Here is an 18,463-nt window from a genome sequence, read left to right as displayed (position 1 = left end):
TCAACCTCCTTGAGCCTGGGAGACAGTCACAATTCTAGATCAAATAACCTGGAATAAACAAAGGGGGCAAAGTTGCACGTGCGGCGTAGACATTAGCAGACTGTGTGGGAGTGTCGTTGTAAAATGAAGGCATGTGCGCCGGATGCCTGCTTCGTCTTGAGTGTGCCTGGGGGAGCATGTGTGTGGTTTCAACCGTTGCTCCAAGCATTATATAACTTTACCTCAGAGCTTATGTCATCTGTGGGATGAGAAGGCCAATGGCTGTTAATCACAAGGGGAAAATGTGAGAGTGAGGAAGAAATTACAGAGGGGCTTAAAGGTCCTCTCCAGAGCTGTAAATAGGACCCAGGGGGTGTCTGAGCTGGACATTGTTGCTTTCCACTTTGATAATCAATGATGAAATTCTTAGGGCCCTTGCAGGTGTCCTTTTTTATTATGCATGTTGCGTTGTGTGTAATTTGTGTGCTTAATTTCGTTTAAATGCGAGTGTACCAGTGTGTGCTTGTGTTTGCCTAAGAAAGCAGGCTTTTACCCTGCATCAGCATCACAGGTAAAGGTAAACAAAGCCTATCCATCTGGTGGACCCTAGCTCTATGTTCCCTCTGGAGCACAAACAAAAGGACAAAACAGGAGTTGCTCTTGCCCCACTTCCAACAATGCATTCATGACGATTTGTGCTCAGGATGGTACCAGGGTGATTAGATGCGATTCCGCTTTCAATATTGTTTGCGCCTGTGAAACTTTCAGGGTGGACATATTGCTTTGTTTCCAATGAGTGTCCCATAACTTCCTGCTGAAATCCTGGAACTTTTCATACCACAAATGTTCCCGGGGCAGTGGGGGAGGTTGCCCCACTTTTGTTGCACAACAGCACAAGAGTGCCCCTCCAGACAGCAATAATGTGGCGACATTGGGGAAGCATTGCAGGATAACGTATAAAGTGGAATGGTGTGTGCACAATCCAGTATAAATCCACCACCAATGTACTATTATTGTGTCAATGACATGTTACAGACATCACCTGCAAAAAGAACCAACCAGTCCGGGGGGCCCTGGTTGGTTCTGTCCCTGAACCTGTGGTGCTGCATTTTACCAGGTGAAGACTTTCTGGCATGGAGAAAAGCAGCTCAACAAGCTTCACCTGTTGAATTCCCACCTGCTGGGCAACTGCTAAAGGTGCAGGACAAATGCCAAAAGGGGAATATATATATAGACCACCACTGGCTCTCCGTGGTGTGCTCCCCTCCACATAACATCCTCACAACAACCCAGCGAGGAGCGAGGTAGATCAGGTTGAGAGGGAGTGACCATCCCAGGGTCATGCAGGAACCCTCACAGCCATGTAGGGATCTGCAACTGAGTCTCCCCTGTCTTAGTTTGGCACTGTAACCCAGTGTTCACCAAGCCAGTGCCCTCCAGACATTTTGGACTACAACTCTCATCAGCCCCATGCACTCCAACAAAATTTGCTTTTATTGAATAAGCAGGCTGGACAAGTATCCTTTATTGTTTTATTCTTCTTAACAGGGTATGGAATTCCCTACCCTTATGAATTCACTAATTCATTAGGGTAGTGGAATACACTACTGGAAGGAATGGCGATGGCCACTCACTTTGGTGGTTTTATAAAACAATCAGTCATATTAATAGATGAACAGTCTCTCTGCAGCTGTTTGCCCTGCTAGCTTAAAGGAAACCTCCATGTCCAGAGGCAGTATACCTGGGAGGGGTGGTCCAATGCTGGGCACAGGCAAGAAAGGAAGGCCATTGCCTTCCTGCCCTGCTTCTGAGCTAGCCAGAGGCACTGGGCTGGCCTCTGCTGGAGACAGGATACTGGGTTAGGGGGAACTTGGGCCTGATCCAGCAATGGCTCTTTTGAGCATAGGCAATTTCAAGAATCTGTTGATTGCCAACCAAAACGTCAGAAGCCTGTACATGCCTTTTTGTTCCACCAGAGAATTTTATGCTATGGGGCAGCACCCAAACATTTATCCCTCCCCGCCCCCGCCCCCCCATTTCATCCCAGCAGCCTGAACCATCTCACTGCGGAAAGCCTCTCCCTCTGCCCTCCCCAGCCAAGCCACGCCCACTTTGGACCAGGGAGGCGGGGCTCCCCAAGTCGCCTGAGTTGGGAGGCAGAAGGTATTTAAAGAGCCGCCTCGAGGCCCCCACAGGTTCAGTCGGGTCTCCCCCCGGGGGAAAGATGAGGGCGCGCGAGTGGTAGAGCGACACGCGGGTCAAAGAAAGATGCCCTCCGATTTTCTCAGTCCTTTCTTGGAGCTGGATGATGCTCTTTGCAAGGTAAGGTGGGACTCAGGAGTTTGCCGTTGCTGAGCTCCTTTTAAACGCCTAACTTTTCCCGCAACTTAAGAAGCAGCTCTTTTGCACGCGTTTATTTTTACCTTGCAGCTGTCCCTTCCCTGTTTTGTTTAAGCTTCTGTAAGTTCCCTCAATCTTTAAACAAAAACCTTGGTAATAACCTTTTCCAAGGGGAAGGCACGGAGTATCCAGAAAACTCTTTACAGGCCATTCCAGGCTTCTTTTGGACGGGGTGTGAGGGCTTTTCTGCCGAATGCAGGACCAAAGGCCTCTTCCCCTATCTTCCTGGGGAATGTTGAAGGCTGAGAGTCAAAATCAGTTTTTAAGGCATGCAACAAACTCTTCGTCTCTCCAATTGTGACTTGACTTGCAAACGCGCAGAAACTCTTCTCCAATCAGGAACAGGGGAATCTGCCTGCTACCGAGTCAGACCAGTGGCTACATCTGGCTCAAGCATTGTCTAAAAGATGCAGCGATTTCCTGAATCGTTCCTTTTGGCCTTTTCTGGGCTGTTGGCTCTTAATTATGCTGCTGTGTGGGGCAGCCTTCCTGGATGGCTGAGGGCGTGGGATATGCCTAGTGATCGGGGGGGGGGGGGAGGGGGAGGGATTGTGGAGGAGACCAGTTCAAGGAGCTCTCCTGTGAAGTGGCTTTCTGCAAACACTTGTTGCAGAGCGGTAGGAGGGCACCGTTTGAAAAGACTGAGCGATTACTCTGGGCTTTTATAGTGAGGCTTTTATGTTTGGTTTTGATGCAGTTTTTTAAAAACCATCTGTTCTTCTGTACCCTGAAGCTCTTCCCCTCTGCCTTGCTCTCTCTCTCTCTCTCTCTCTCTGTTCAGAGAACCTCATTCACAAGGCCTCTGGTCTCCAAGTAGATAGTAGTTCCGCATTTTGATAATTGCTGCTTGGGTCAGGGCTGGGGTCAACCCCTGCCCTAAATTTTCAAGGAGGCATTTCTAAAACCTTTTCATTAAGTGGGTTGGGTAGGTGGGTGTACTGATTAATGGGATGGCCCATTGTTTACCCCAATTCTAAAGGTTAGGCTGCATACTCACCATACATTTAAAGCCCCCCCATCCCCCTCCAAAAAAACCAATCTGTCAAGGGTGCTGAGGATTGTAGGTCTGTGAGAGATAAACTACAGGATTCTTGTGGCAGGGTGAAACATGCTTGCAATGTGTTGCTAATGAATGGTGCACGCACAACCTTACAGGCAAACTTAATCCGGGGAAAGCCCAGAAATGTGGCCAGCTGCCTTCGAGGCCAGCCTTAGCTACGCTGTAAATCTCCAGGACTTCAAGCAAGGACTTTCCCAGCCCAACTTGGAGATGTGGGAATTGAACTGGGGGCTATTTGCATGCAAAACACAGTGCTTTGTTGAGTCAAGGGCATCTGGGCTTCTATAAGGGCCTCTTATCTCCCCACCCCATAATTTAAGACCTGAGTCGGGGGAGCATCTGAAGCAGCTCTGGGTCTCTCTGACCCCTGGATTTTATTTGAGGTCTGGCATTTACCCACTTCAAAGGAGTAAGGAGACTTTCCCACAAGAAAAGCAACCAGAGATTCCACACTTTGCCAGCAGAGTGGGGGTGCAGCATTAAACTGTGGATGGGGGCTCTGTAGATGTCATGCTGTGCCTGAACTTCCTATCCCAGAAGCCCTTGCAGCTGGATGGCGCCATGTTCGTTATGGTACCCAGCCACGTGTGAGCTGGTAGAGCAGAGTGGCAGCCAGCACTGTCCTAAGCATGTTTTTCCTGCTGTATGCCATGAGGCTTGGTCCCAGGTCAGGGTGCACAGTTGGAAACCGAGAAGTTCCCCAGTTTGCATCTTGTACCTGCTACAAACTCACTAGGTGGCTGTAGACAAGGAGGCTCTGTCGCCCCACTCTTACCTGTCTGATAATCACGCTGACCTACCTTACAGAGTTGTTGTTGTAAGGTACGGATGGGGAACCTCAGGCCTGGGCCCCAAGTGCAGTCCTCCCTTTCTGGCCCTTGGGACTCTCTTCCCAGGCCACACACCCTCCCACGGCAGTCCCATCGCCATCCCAGTTTTGCACCCTCCTTGAGTGTGAAATGAGTCCTTGAACACGGATTATGATTCTTGCTTGGCTGGAGATGGAGGACAGAGAGGGGTGTGTGAAGGTGAAGAAACCAGGGTACTGTACAAAGATAACATTCACATTTATAGCTGCTCCCACATCTACCTCTGGCCCCACCCATTGCTGGTATGTGGCCTCCAGAAGGTTGCTCAGAAGGGACTGTGGCCCTCAGGCTGGAAAAAGTCCTCCACCTCTGTTGTAAGGATTGCAAGCAAATGTATGTGATGTGCCCTGAGCATTTCCAACATGCTATTTTGATGAGTGTGAGAGTTTGTGAAGCATAATGTCTTCTGGCCTGTTTTCCAACAGGAGCTCAATCTCCTGTCCTCCCACCCACCCCCGGTGCACGCATACAGTGTAAACACATAGAAATTGGCCACCCTGCTCTAAATCTTAAGTTCATTTCCCAGTTAAAGCCGAGTGATCAAATGTTGTAGCCCCCTGTTTCATTTTTCCATTGATGAAAAATAAAAATTGAGCAACTTTGAGTTCACTCTTGGAAGTCAAGTGTTTTTATTTGAGGCAGCTTCTAATTAGAGGTGTAAGAGCCCCTGGTTTGCAACCAGTTGAGACCGTTTGTGACTTTGTAGTCCTGCTTAATATGGGCAGAAATAGAGGTGTATATGTAAGTATTGGCCAGAACACATGGCTGTAAAGTTGAGGTGTTGGATCTAGACTTGGACCTGATCCTAACAGGCTCTGGCTTGGCATTACTGCCTGAGTTGTACACAAAATAAAGTCTGAATTGCAATGGGGTGAAAAAAGTAAAAAAAAAAACCCAAACACTCGATTTATCATGTAACTAATCAAGTGTTCTTAACGTACAGGAAATATTAGCAGCGTAGGAAGGAAAGGGGTTGTGGTTCTGCTGTGCATTTTGGGGTTGGGAGGGCTGGAGGCTTCTACATGTGTTGGTATTCAAGAATCAAGTGTGGAAATTTCCATCAGAATTGGTGATGGCTCAAAGGAGACATGGGGGGGGCTCCTGCCTCCTTTTGTTCCTGCTGCCCGTCTGTTTCCCTGGCAACAAGAGTATTGACCTGTGTCATATGGTCCTCTGTCATGGGATAAAGCCACTCCATGGCAGTATTTGCATCTTGGTTTCATCTGGAGGATTTTTCACCTGCCTGCTCCGTCACAAGCTAAAGTGTTTCTTACACAAGACGGAGCTTGGAAACATCTTGCAGACTTTCATATGTGACAACTGAGCAATGGCGTCTCTTGCTGGGTGTTCATCCCTGATAAGACACAAATCACAGGTGTAGCTGGTCATTTACCTGAAGGGCCACTTTGAGAGAGGGGTGGGTTAGACTAGCAGGTCAGACCCAGAGAGAGAGAGAGAGAGAGAGAGAGACCCCTTGAAAAGTGGGTCCAGTAAACTCATGTTTGCATTGACACCATCCTATAGATCTGCCTTCCACAACCTGGTGCCCTCCAGATGTTTTGAACTACAAACTCCCATCAGCCCAAACCAGCATGGCCAATGGTCAGGGATGATGGGAGTTGAGGAAGGCTTCTCTACATTAGCCACTAAAGGATTAGACTGGCCCAGAGGCTTTGTGCTGCTGATTCCTAGTTTGCACACTGTGTGAAGTCTCCCAGCAGAGGGGTATGTGTGATATACAGTATACATATTGCATATGTGTACATTGTAATACCCCAGTCCTCATACTCAGTAGCCTTTGACTGCTAAAACTGGCAAGACTGGTGCATTGCAGAGCAGTGTTAGCAAAGGCGACAGAACCTTGAGGAGCATAGCATTTAAACTTCGTCATTGGGGGGGTGACAAGGAGGGAAGGAAGAGGGTGGCAAGGGTGACAAGGGGTGAGCAGAGAAAATGCAGGTCATGTGGCTTTGAGCGCAGTTTCCATTGGGTGTCGGATCACATGTGCACAGGTGTTTTTGCTTGATTTAATGCAACCTCTGTGTTGGGGACTGCATTGTGTCAGGTCAGCCGGTGAGGAAACGCAAAGGAATCTTTCTGCAGGGATGGAAGATGGGGAAAACTATAGAGCAGGGGCGGGGAACCTTTTTTAGCCTGAGGGCCACATTCCCATCTGGGCAACCTTCTGAGGGCTGTATGCCAGCAGGGAGGGGGTGGATGCAAATTGGGTGGAGCCATGATTGCCATTTTTTCCTTTGTACAGTAAGCTAGCACATACTCTCACACCCCTCTCTGTCTTCCATCGAGAGAAGCAAGAGGCATTGACAGAGCTGAAGGGCACATCCCAGCCAGGAAAAAACCCTCATGGTGCAAAGCCAGGCCAGGGAGGGGGGTGGTCTGGCGTGGGTTCGGAGGGTCATATTTGGCCTCCAGGCCTGGCCTTCCCTAGCCTTTGCTTTCATGCATCTCCAGTCCAGGTTAACCTTTCCTGCCGTCGGGTCATGTTGGTGCTACAGATTTAAGAGTGCAATCCTAGACATGTCCACTCCGAAACAAGGCCCGCTGAGTTCCATGAAGATTACTCCCGGGTTAGTGGTTACAGGATTGTAGCCTTAAACCAGCAGTGACTTTGTCTGAAAAAGCTTTGGAATAGTAGTTCAGAGAATTTAGGACAACATTCCCCAAGCTGGTACCCTGCTGATGTGTTGAACTACAGTTCCCATCAGGCCAGCAAGGCCAGCTGTACGATGCTGGGGGCTGTTGGGAGTTGTAGTCCAAAACATCTGGAGGGCACCAGGTTGGAAAAGGCAGGACTAACTAGTTTTTTAAAACAACAGTAGTAAACCAGCTAGTTAAACAGATCCAGGCTCTGTACACACTATACATTTAAAGCGCATCCTCCACCACCCTCAGAGAATCCTGGGAACTGTAGTTTAATCCTTCAGAGAGCTACAATTCTGAGCACCCTTAATTTACAGTTCCCAGGATTATTATTTGGGCGGGGGGGATGTATGGGGTATATGCAGACCCAGTTTGCCTTCAGGCCCCTTGTTTAAAAGCAACCATGCAGAGCTTGGAAAAGTTACTTTTTTTAACTACAACTCCCATCAGCCCCAGGCAGCATGGCCACTGGATTGGGCTGGAGGGAGTTGTAGTTGAAAAAAGTAACTTTTCCAAGCTCTGGGGCTACCTCCAGATTCACATCTGTTCTCCACATCTTTGTTGTAGACATTTCTGAGCCTGAACCTGAATGAGGATGGCAGCCCAGACGCCAAGAGCCTCCCTGGATTCCAGCGCACCTACTCAGCTTGCCCCATCGCGCTCTCTGCTTCCGGTGGAGGCAGTTCTGAACACCTGGGCGATGCCGTTGCCCCCCATGCTGCTGCCAGCCAGGCTGACCCAGCATGGCCCCTCCAGCGGCAATGGTGCCGGGACTCTGAACTGCCCCGCACCAGCCTGCAGCACATCCCCTTCCGGGTGGATCGGTCAGTGAGTATGATTGAGGGCTGCCGCGGCGAGGGCAAGGCGGTCTCGTCACGCTACAAGACGGAGCTTTGCCGGACCTTTGAGGAGAGTGGCACCTGCAAGTACGCGGCCAAGTGCCAGTTTGCTCACGGCCCTGTGGAGTTGCGGGGGCTCAGCCGCCACCCCAAATACAAGACAGAGCCCTGCCGTACTTTCCACACCTCAGGCATCTGCCCCTATGGTGCTCGCTGCCACTTCATCCACAATGCTGAGGAACGGCGCCAGCTGGCGCGCAACCCCCAACCCTTCTGCCACAGCGGCGGCTCTGGAGGCTACGCTGCTGCGGATCCCCAGCCTTCTCTGTCTCCCCCACTGCCAGCCCCTCATGGCCTGTGCCTCCCACAAACCTTCTATCCCTGCAACGCCCAGAGCCAGCCCCCCCTTGGCATCCCTCTTTCCGCCGTCGGCTCCAGCAAGACTGCACTGGGCTCTCCGCCGGGCCCCTTTGCCTTCCCAAACCTCTTAACGCTGCAGAAGAGCCTCTCTGCCGATTCCCTGTCTGATCAGGAAGACTCAGGGAGTGCCGGAGGAAGCAGCGGTTCCGAATCCCCAGGCCTGGGCCCACTGGGCCGCCGACTCCCCATCTTCAGCCAGCTCTCCATCTCTGATGACTGAAGGGGCGTTCTGAGTTGGGGGAAGTGGAAGCAGCAAAGGCTGGAGGCAAGGTGCTGGCTTTTCCCCCTCAAGAGCCGAAGGCAACTGGGAATGACTGCTCATGGTGTGTGTACATTTGCCCCACTTTCTGCCTCTGCTAAACAGGTTCTGTATGTTTTCCTATCACTTCAGAAACCTGTGCAATCTCTTTGGCCGGAGGCACCAGTGAGACGGAAGGTCTCTGCTCCACTCCATGGAACGCAAAGTCTCTCTCAAACCTCTTCCAACTCTTTTAAAATTGTTTGTCCTCTTTGGATACCCTGAGTCTTTTAGGGGTGTTGTTTATATGCTGTCAATTATTTGATTTGTGTTTATTTTTAACAAATGGATGTTTCTCAAGCGATGGATTGTGATGAACCACTTCCGTGCTGATGGCATTTTGTCAGCTTGAGGGAGGAATCAAGATGTTCCTGTGCCGAATGGTACCTGCCATTTCATGCATGTAATTGCTAGAAAAGTTGGCTGCCCACATTGTCCTGCAGGCTGCTGTGTAAGTCTTTTGGGTGTGGGGGAGTGTCTGGTCCATGTCACTGGAGACCATGCTGGAACACAATGCAGGTGGTTGTTTCCAGTGGCGGCTGGTGGCTTCATGTCAGTGGGGCAATGGAATCTGCTCTGGGTTTTAGTCTGAACTTTCGAGGAGCTGTCCAAGTGCAGCACCTTGGATAGTTCCTTGAAAGTTCAGACTAAAACCCAGAGCAGATTCTACTGCCCCACTGACATGGAGTCAACAGCCACCACTGGTTGCTTCACTCTCCTGGCTCTTCTTCCCCCATCCAATAGGCAGCTATCCTGCTTTTTGTGTCTGAAGATGGCTGCAGCGCTCCCTGGATCAGGAGCAGTAATAGGGCCAGAGTTTTCATGTGCCATTTAGAAGTGAGGGAGGCTGATGTTTTCAGCTGGGCTCTTACATATAGGCTTAAGGTAGTCTTCCCCAACCTGCTGCCCTCCACATTTTTTGGACTACAACTCCTGTCAGCTGTGCTATCTGGGTGCCGTAGTCCTAAACATTTGAAGGCCTTTGGGGAAAGCTGGCTTTAAGGGCTTGCTTGGCAAATAAAATTTCTAAAATGCAAGGCTTGAACTATTGTGACCCATCTGTATCCATCACCACCCCGAATGCACACAATTGAACTTCAGTGTCCTAACATTAAACCGTTTGTGTGGAGGGGTATGTGAAAAATCTGTAGCCCTTTATCCTTGTCTTTTCAAAGCTGCAACATCATATGAATTTTTGAGGGGTGCTGTTTAAGAGCATTGAGCAAAGGAACTGCTTTGGACGTGACCTAGTATGATTTCAGTGGAGAGCCTCCTGTAGAGTGCAAAGCTTTCACCCTGGAGAAAGACCTTAACTCTTTGCAAATGCAGGCAGGCAAGCTAGAAAGTGAAACTGACAAAAAGAGAAACTGACGAATTCTGTGATTTCTTTTTTCTTCTTTAAGGAAGGGGGGAGGAAGTAGAAAACTGACCAGAGGTCAAAATCATTTTTATAATTTTTTAAAGAGCGTGACGGGGTGGAATGGAAACTGTTCTAATGAAGTGTTGCATTTGGGCACTCGATATCGGAAAGAATGTGCATACACTGTTTTGACAGGCTATTTTTGAATGTCTGGGGAAACCTTTGGACCGTTGACGGTGGCTTCCAGTCTGAGTCAGGAGTGGGAGAAAGAGATTGTATCCACTGTGGGTTGTATTTGCTCAGGCCAAACACTCAAGTGCTTCTTAATTTTTTATTTTATTTTTTGCAGAAGGTGGGATGGGTGAGTACAAGGGTGCATGGTGCTGTGTGGTGGCAGCTGCTGCCAGAATCTGCTGGAAGCCACTGCCCACATGGAACAGGCAGGGGGGGGGTAAGCCTGAGCTGCTTGTGAATTGGCGGCTTCAGAGCAGCCTTTGCCAACCTGGTGCCCTCCAGGTGGCTGGGGCTGCTGGAGCTGTAGTCCAAAACGCCTGGAGGGCGCCAGGTTGGCAAAGGCTGCTCTTCAGCATGCCACAAGAGGTGAAAGGAGAATACATCTTGTGTGGTACAGGGATGGATGAATCCGGAGCCGCTTGGGTCACAGCTGTGTGTGTGTGTGTGTGTGTGTGTGTGTTTAAATGAAGGTGACATGTGTAGCCCTCCACTTGCATCTTGCTATGGCAAGCGTGTGACTTGCTCTGAAACGCACACACATACTTCAGATGTGCTCATCAGGCCTGCTGCCAGTTCTCATAAGTGTTAATACACAGAACTGGAAGACACTACCTGGAGATGTGACAGTAGTCCTCCGGAGACTCAAAAGTGGATTGAGCGGGTTCCCTTGCCGCCGGCATCCCTCATCAAAGCAGCTTTTGTTGGGCTTTGCAGGAGGACCCTGCAAAAACACGTTTGCCCCTGGTGAGGGAGGGGTGAGATCCAAAACTGCCTTGGAGTCTCTTTGTGGGTGGAGGGAGCTACTGTTTGTCTCCCGCATTAATCACTCTCATCTCCTTATTTCACAGCCTCTCTTGATAAATAATTGCCAGACCCACCGGTGTCCCTAAACAGCCTCTTTTATGAGAAAATGCTGGGGCTGGACTATCATCCAGGTTCTCCAGGGTTTTTTTAAGAGATTCTCTCCTTTTTTTTTTTTTTTTTAAGAAAGTGTGATTTCTTTTTCAGGGACTCTTTTTCTTTTAAAATTATAACTGGCAGCGTTTGCAGTTTAAGATAATGTAGCACACAATTGGAGGAAGAGAAGGGTTTTCCTTTAATATGAATGGGGGTTGCCAGATTTGGGGGGAGGGTGTTAAAAAGAATAACCCCTCTTATACCCTGCTAAAATATTTGTGTATAAGAATGCATACAACACAGTCCTTAATCTAGCACTGGTTTTTCAGCTCTGGATTTTCCCAGGAACTTTTGATGTGGTGAGCATAGGGATATAACAAGTAATCTTGGATCATTGGAGATTCACCCATTAAGGAATACCTACACAACTATTGCACCTTGTACTGTGTAAGGAGTGTAGTTCCCTACCAATACATATTACCTGTGTCTTCAGAAAGTGGATGTTGGGGCGCGCAGCCGGGCAAGGCCCCTAGAATTTATCTGTGTGCCTATAAACATACTTGATTGTGTGAACTCCTCTAAGTAACCAAGTCCCACAATGTGAAAAGCAGGAAATCCTGGATGAAGCTGTATGAATATTATATTGTTTAAGGTAACTCTGCAAATTTTCAGCCTTAATTCTTAATATATTGTAAGCTATTTATTGTATCCTTTTTTAAAAAAGAACATTATTTCTGATATTTGGAACCAAATATTTTTCTTTTAATAGAAGTGTATATACAGTTCTTAGTTTATTAGCTAACTTTAAAATTTGAAAAGCCAATATCTGCCTTAATTTAGTGTGGGAGATAATATTCTGTATTAACTTATTGCTGATTTTGTCTTTATTTATAGGTCTCTCTTTTTGTTAATGGGTTTCAAAGCTAATCAGTATGAGTTTTAAATGAATGTGTCTGTATTTCAACTTGACCCAGCTATAGTAAAGTTCCTTTTCTTGTTTTTGTCTTAATTTTATTAAAAAATCTCATCTTCATTTTTAAAAACCCACTGGTATTGTTTAATTGAAACAGTTGGCAGGATTGCTTATGTATGGAGGGGGGCATTTTAAATTAGGCTTATTTGATGGGTGCCTATGGCCATACTACCCTGAACACGCCTGATCTTGGAGGCTAAGCAGGGTCAGGCCTGGTTAGTACTTGGATGGGAGACTGCCTGGGAATGCCGGGTGCTGTAGGCTTAGAGGAAGGCAACGGTAAACCACCTCTGAATACCTCTTACCATGAAAACTGTGGGGGTAGGTGGGGGGTTGTGTGGTGTGTATCCATGAAAGATTAATAGGGTTGCCATAAGTCATAATCGAATTGAAGGCATATAACAACAAATTTGATGGGTAACATGTTCTCATGAATCTTTGCAACAAGTGTTGCAATGTTCTGAGATCATTTACAGACGTGCCACTGAGGCTAGGTTAAAGAAGCTTTCCAGTGTTCGCATTTGTGGAAGTGGCAGGCGTGAATGAATACTGGTTCCTCCTCATTACCAAGCCTATGTGAGAAATCAGGGTTCATGCAGCACCATGATGGAGGGGAGAAACTGCAAGGGTTAAAATTTCTCCCTTGTCTTGAGAAAACAGTTTTTCAATTTTCAAAACAAACTGCCAGAGCTGAGTCTACTGGGAAATCATATTTTAATTTTAATTTTAATTTTTATCTTGAAGTCTGGAGATGAGTTATGAGACAAGGCTCTGAGCTTTACAACAAGCACTGACAACAGTTTAATTGTGTCTGGGCACTTCCAGACTGTTGCTATTTTTAGGTTGGATTCAATAACATACCAGCAAACTCAGATTATGCATTTATAGTAGATGAACGGGGGGGGGGGGGAGTCTTGCACAACAAGCTCACTTCCACCAAAGATCTGGCTTTGTGCAATAAGGAACAGGAAAATACACTAGAATGTGTGGGATAACATTTGCTATGATGCAACATATAACTTTTCTGCAAACAAATTGGGCTGAATGCTCAGTAAACAGGTCAGCTGGAAGCACACTTTGCTTGAGAAAAACTTCTGATCTGTGCAGGCTAGCTTTTTTAACAGTTAGATAGGAAGAGTTCCCCATCACATCAGGGGTCAGGCTGGGTGACCTTGAGGAATCCCTACTGCCGACTTCCGGGAAGGGTGACTTAGCCTGTGCCTGCTTTTGAGACGGGCTCCTGCCTCAAAAGAAGCTTATTCAGATATATCAGTCAGATTTTTTTTTTTTTTGACTGATTAAACTTCTCCCGGGTAGGGAGAAACGAAGAGATTAACCTCAAAGCCTATTTTTGTTGGGACGACCAGATCTCATTAATTTATGGGACGAGGTCCAGCCGACGAAGGTGGGACGGATTTTCAACAACAAGCTCTATCTGATAAAGCGAACGTTCATCTTATCTTCTAAGAGAGAACGCACTAACAGGCAAGCACCCTTCTTTCTATATTTTTCTTTTACTTGACTTAAATTGTTGCTGTTTAAAAGAGATTTGCCAGATTGATCGGTTTTTGACATCTCACTGGGGAGCCATAACTTCTCTCTGCTACTCACTAATTAATAGCTTATCTCTGTTTTTGTTGCAAAAAGCTGTCCTGGATTTGCATTCTAAAGATATACACAGAAGAGGGATTTCTATTCCAGATTTTTATTTTGAAGAATATTATATTGTCTGAGACTACTCTCTTTTTGGTCTATTTTATTTTGACGAATCTGTTTCCTGACGACCGCCATTAATTGTTTCGATCCTGGGAACTGCATTTTGTTTACTTAAGCATGGAGAGATAAGGCTGTCTGCTCTGTTTATACTGTGATGTCACCAAGTTTGGAGTATTAACCCAATTGTTGCTGAAATAAGAAGTGGTTTTCCTATATTTTTCTTTTAAAATGGCAATTAAGAAAGTGGCTGAGAAGCTGGAAATAACTATGTTTCAGAAAATAATGGATGAGATTGAGATAACGAAACAAAACCTGCGACAGGGTTGTAAGGAGCTGAAAATTGAATTGAGTAAAATGAAGCAGGAGATTAAAGATATAGGGGTCCCTGTGAGAGAGGTGACCCTGGAAGGGGTCCCTGTGAGAGAGGAGACCCCGGAGATTGGAACAAACGTGGAACAGGAAAAAGATTTGGAGTCTATGGACTTTAGAAACAAAATCTATTGTTTGGAGACACAGGAGATTAAAGACATAGGGGTCCTTGTGAGAGAGGAGACCCTGGAGACTGGAACAGGGGTCCCTGTGAGAGAGGAGACCCTGGAGACTGGAATAGGGGTCCCTGTGAGAGAGGAGATCCCGGAGATTGGAACAAACGTGGAACAGGAACAAGATTTGGAGTCTATGGACTTTAGAAATAAAATCTATTGTTTGGAACTCAATGTTATCTCTGAAGAAATTAATGAAGATTCTAGAGATAAAGTTATCAATGGCATGGATAATCTTCTGGACTGGAATGATGTGATGGAGCCCAATATAGAGAAAATCTATGGAATTAACTGCAGCCATGTGACAATGGAAAAACTTTCAAGAGATGACCCAGTGTATTTTGAAAAAAAGAACAGAGATATGATTTTACAGCAGTATTTCAGCAACCTATTCAGAATGGATGGCAAGAAAATATTTGGGATAGAGGTAATTCCCATCAGACTCTTACTATATGACTATGGCTTTGACAGCAAGATTATTATGGAATACTGATAATGGAAGATTGGATACTGAAATTACTGGACTTAACAAGACTACTGAAGATGGAAGATGGAAAATGGAACTAATAGGGATAATAGAACAATGGCTACTGAAATTACTGAACCTAACAGATTCTGATGTGATGGATTAATTGAAATGTTTATTTTGACTATGGTTATGACAATAAGATTATCATAATTAGTAATGAGATGGATTAATCGATATGCTTATCTGGAAAAAAAATTGATAGATATATTTCTTAAAGAATTGAAACCTCTCTTTGACTTTTTGTGGAAAGAATAAAGTAATGTTTATGAGATTTGATGATTAAGTAAGATAACTACTGGAGGAAAGTGATTTTATAATATGACTTAAGAGACAGGATTGTTATATATTATAGACTTATAACTGATTTGATCTTTGACAAATGGGAAGTCAATATTTTACTCTTTATTTTTTATTTTTGTTTTTTTTTTTCTTTTTTTCTTTTTGTTTAACTATTTTTGATTTTGTTTTTTGTCTTTGAATGTTTTATGATTTTGTCTTGTATGTTTTATGAAAATCTGAATAAAAATTATTGGAAAAAAAAAAAGAGGAATCCCTACTGCCTATTAACTGTCTTACCACAAAATGGAACTCTTGGTGTTTTTCCATTCCAGAGTTCTCCTTGTGTTTCTCTGCCCCTGAGCCCAGGCAATGCAGCCCTACTGAAGGGGAGAAGTTGTCTGGAGTGGGGTTTTTTTTTAGCTGTTTAACCCCTCCTCTCTCAGCTGCCTGTGGGCTTTGTGATTTGGGGCTGTTCCCATAAAGTTATGCCCTGATGAAGGGAGAGGGGAAGGGTGGAGGCGAGGGCTTGAGAATCTCTCAGAAGCCTTGCAACGCATCACAGGGCTTGGGACTCTTTTTTCTTTTCCTCTTTCTTTTGGGAAAAAAAGCCTTTTGTTACTGCAAAATGGAGGGGGAAGGGAACTAAGAAGGATGGATGGGAACACCTCCCCCTCCCCACAACTCGGAGCATCTGTTGCAGATTCAAAGAAGCAGCCAGTCCAGCCTGGACACAATGTACAGACCCTTAAAGTGTGGGTGGATGGAAAAGAAAGAGCAGGGGATATACTGCCACTATGGGTTGCTTAAAGCAAGCGCTGATCTGGGATTTGACAAGAGAATGTTGATATCTCTTGAGGCCCCTCCTTGGCAGGGGGGTGCCATAACATTGGGACTCTGCATGTGGCTAGAGGCTGGCTGTTGAATGCAGGCCTTAAAAGGCCTAGAAACTGCCACTGGGCAACTGCCACAGAATTGGGGGAAGGGGGAGTTTGGGCCTGTGCGGCTTTCCCACATTAAGCTCTGGTTTGAGCATGCACACAGCCTGCCATCTTGCAGGAGGGTGGCATGTGGAATTGTGTGTTGGGGCTGAACACAACCTTCCTATTGGAGCTGTGCACATGACACATTTCAGGTATGTGCACTAAGTAAAAAGTGAAGACTTTTTGCTTTGTTATTAATTTTATTTATTTATTCAATTTATATCCCATTCTTCCTCCTGAATGGGTCAAGGGCAGCAAACATAAACAAAATAATTTAACAAGAAAAAAAAAGGCATATTTCTTTAACGTTTTAAAACAGTAAAAAGAAAAATTCAAAAAAGCAATTACAATGATAAACATTCTAAATGGCAGTTAAAATATTTTTAAATGCAGTTAAAAACATTCTAAAACACAGTTAAAAATGTTCCGAAGTACAGTTAAAAACATTCCCTCACTAGTGTTCTGGTTGCCAGGAACAGTCCCTTCCAGCTGTCAGTAGGGCTGCTACTGGGAGTAAGGGCGGGATATAAATTTACTACGACTACTACTACTACTAATAATAATAATAATTAGAAATATTGATATAAGTCCAAATACTGTTTCTTCAAATACCACCATTCTGGCAACTACCTCAGTGATTAAAAGCAAGGCTGGCCAGTCCACCTGTCTGCCTTGCTGGGCTTGGCTGAGGTTAGCCAACCTAGAAGCATCTTGTTTTCTGATGATGTGGCTACCTTTTCTTCCTTGTCCCCCAGCATGATTATATTTCCATGTCTGATATTCAGTCTCACGTGTTCCGATGGAATGACAAGAGGTAAATTTCCAGAAAAGCAAAGCAATGGGACTGCAATTTACCAGGAAGTTGCCTGGTTTTATGATCCCACCCACCCCCAGCCTGGGCTGTTGCAACACCCTCTACTGCACCTGGAGTGGAAGGCTTTGGCTCCTAGAACTTTTACATTTCTCAGTGAGAGTGCTATCTCCCCGTGCTGGTTGAAAACTTAACCTTATCAGGGATGGCACACCTGTGGCCCTCCAGATTGCACCCCAGTTCCCATCAGCCACAGCTAGCCATTTCCTTTGAAACCCTTGCCAAACTACTGCTTCTCCAAACCTGTTTGCCATCATCTGCTATCCAACTCTGTTGTAGAGCCCTCTGCTGGCCAGTTGGTGAAATGCAGAAGTTCAGCAACAACAACATTTTATTGCAGTCACCCAACCATTAGAAACTCCACAACTGGATAAATACATAATCATAAAATCAAAAGAGCAAAGGTGAGGATTTAAGAGCTAGCAATCAGAAATATTGCTGTCTGTTCAGTAATGAATTTATTGGATCCCTCAAGGAAAATGCTCAGAAGAGTCTCTAAAGATTGACAGGGAAACTGCCTCATAATGGGGTAGACGTGATGTTCTTTGACCCTTTGATAAAATCTACAGTAAAAAAAAAAACTTGGGAAACTGTTTGAAGTTCTAGTTGATTACATGGACAGCATCTATCCTTAATAGGAACTTTGGCAAATCTGCCCTCTAACATCTTTGAGGGTAAAATGTTAAAATGTGCCAGCAGAACAGATCCTCTATACTTCGGTATGGTTAAAAAGTGTAGCCATGGCATACATTGATTAGAGGCAGACCAACTCAGGCCCAGTGAGCATGGTGAACAAGGTCCACGGCTAAGGCATGCAGTTAACACAAAAGGTGCTGTGTTATTGCATGGAGAGCCTTCAAGGTGCCGCTAAATGTTTTGGTAACTTTTGCTGCTGCAGACTCAAGTCTGGAACATGGGAGTTCAGCAGTGAAATGAGGTCATTTTAGACTCTGGCTGCTTAGTGATGTCACAGGAAGCCCCTTTTATTGTTTTGTTTTGCTTACTTCAAACAAGTGCAGTGATAGCTGGTGGCTCCATGTCAGTGGAGCAGTGGAATCCGCTCTGGCTTTTAGTCTGAACTTTCAAGGAGCTGTCCAAGGAACTTTCATATTGCGCTCGTGGTGGTGAAGCTTCCTGACGTAGTTTGGTTGTGGTGGCTCAGAATGTCCAGTTGCTCAAGAAATAAAGCAGTTCTGCTGCCCCTCTTTTGTTAGGGAAGGGCACTTTGTTAGTTTGGGATTAAAACCACCCAAGGAATAAACAGTAGATTAGGAAAGAGTCCTGGGAGAGAGGGAAATGAATGGACAAGTCACCTACACTGGAGGGATGGTGAGGAGGTGGACTCAGGGGAGAATCCGAAGGAAGCAAGGAGATGGGACTTAGGCTGTGTGCATACCAGAGTGTTAACATGCATGTGGTCACACAGATCTGATTTTTCTGTGTGTGCTCCACACATGAGCATTTTCAGCTGAACTCTCTCTCAAGGTTTCCCATCCACACCATGGATCTGCACTGTTGGCTTTTGTCCCCTTCCCTCAATTAGTACTCCCCCACCT

The 18,463-nt window shown here is 45.9% G+C and overlaps 1 protein-coding gene and 1 pseudogene across 1 annotated transcript; both read left to right on the top strand.

Annotated features, from left to right (window-relative positions):
- Positions 1–2,125: 2,125 nt before the first annotated feature.
- LOC133370710 (mRNA decay activator protein ZFP36L1-like) lies at positions 2,126–12,002 on the top strand. The gene is made up of 2 exons (XM_061597389.1): positions 2,126–2,301; positions 7,537–12,002. Exons 1-2 carry the CDS (start codon positions 2,248–2,250, stop codon positions 8,446–8,448), a joined length of 966 nt encoding a protein of 321 aa, XP_061453373.1. The 5' UTR covers positions 2,126–2,247; the 3' UTR covers positions 8,449–12,002.
- Positions 12,003–12,145: 143 nt separating this feature from the next.
- On the top strand, positions 12,146–12,254 carry LOC133371084 (5S ribosomal RNA; annotated as a pseudogene).
- The last annotated feature ends 6,209 nt before the right edge of the window (positions 12,255–18,463 follow it).

The sequence above is a fragment of the Rhineura floridana genome, chromosome 15, assembly GCF_030035675.1.
Source record: "Rhineura floridana isolate rRhiFlo1 chromosome 15, rRhiFlo1.hap2, whole genome shotgun sequence".
Classification (NCBI taxonomy): Eukaryota; Metazoa; Chordata; class Lepidosauria; order Squamata; family Rhineuridae; genus Rhineura; species Rhineura floridana.
This window is presented reverse-complemented; position numbering and strand designations above follow the sequence as displayed.

Excerpts from the sequence above, each read along its gene's own strand:
- LOC133370710 (XM_061597389.1), top strand. The coding sequence starts at position 2,248 with ATGCCCTCCGATTTTCTCAGTCCTTTCTTGGAGCTGGATGATGCTCTT. Across the intron at positions 2,302-7,536 it reads TGGATGATGCTCTTTGCAAG|ACATTTCTGAGCCTGAACCT; the intron begins GTAAGGTGGGAC and ends TCTTTGTTGTAG.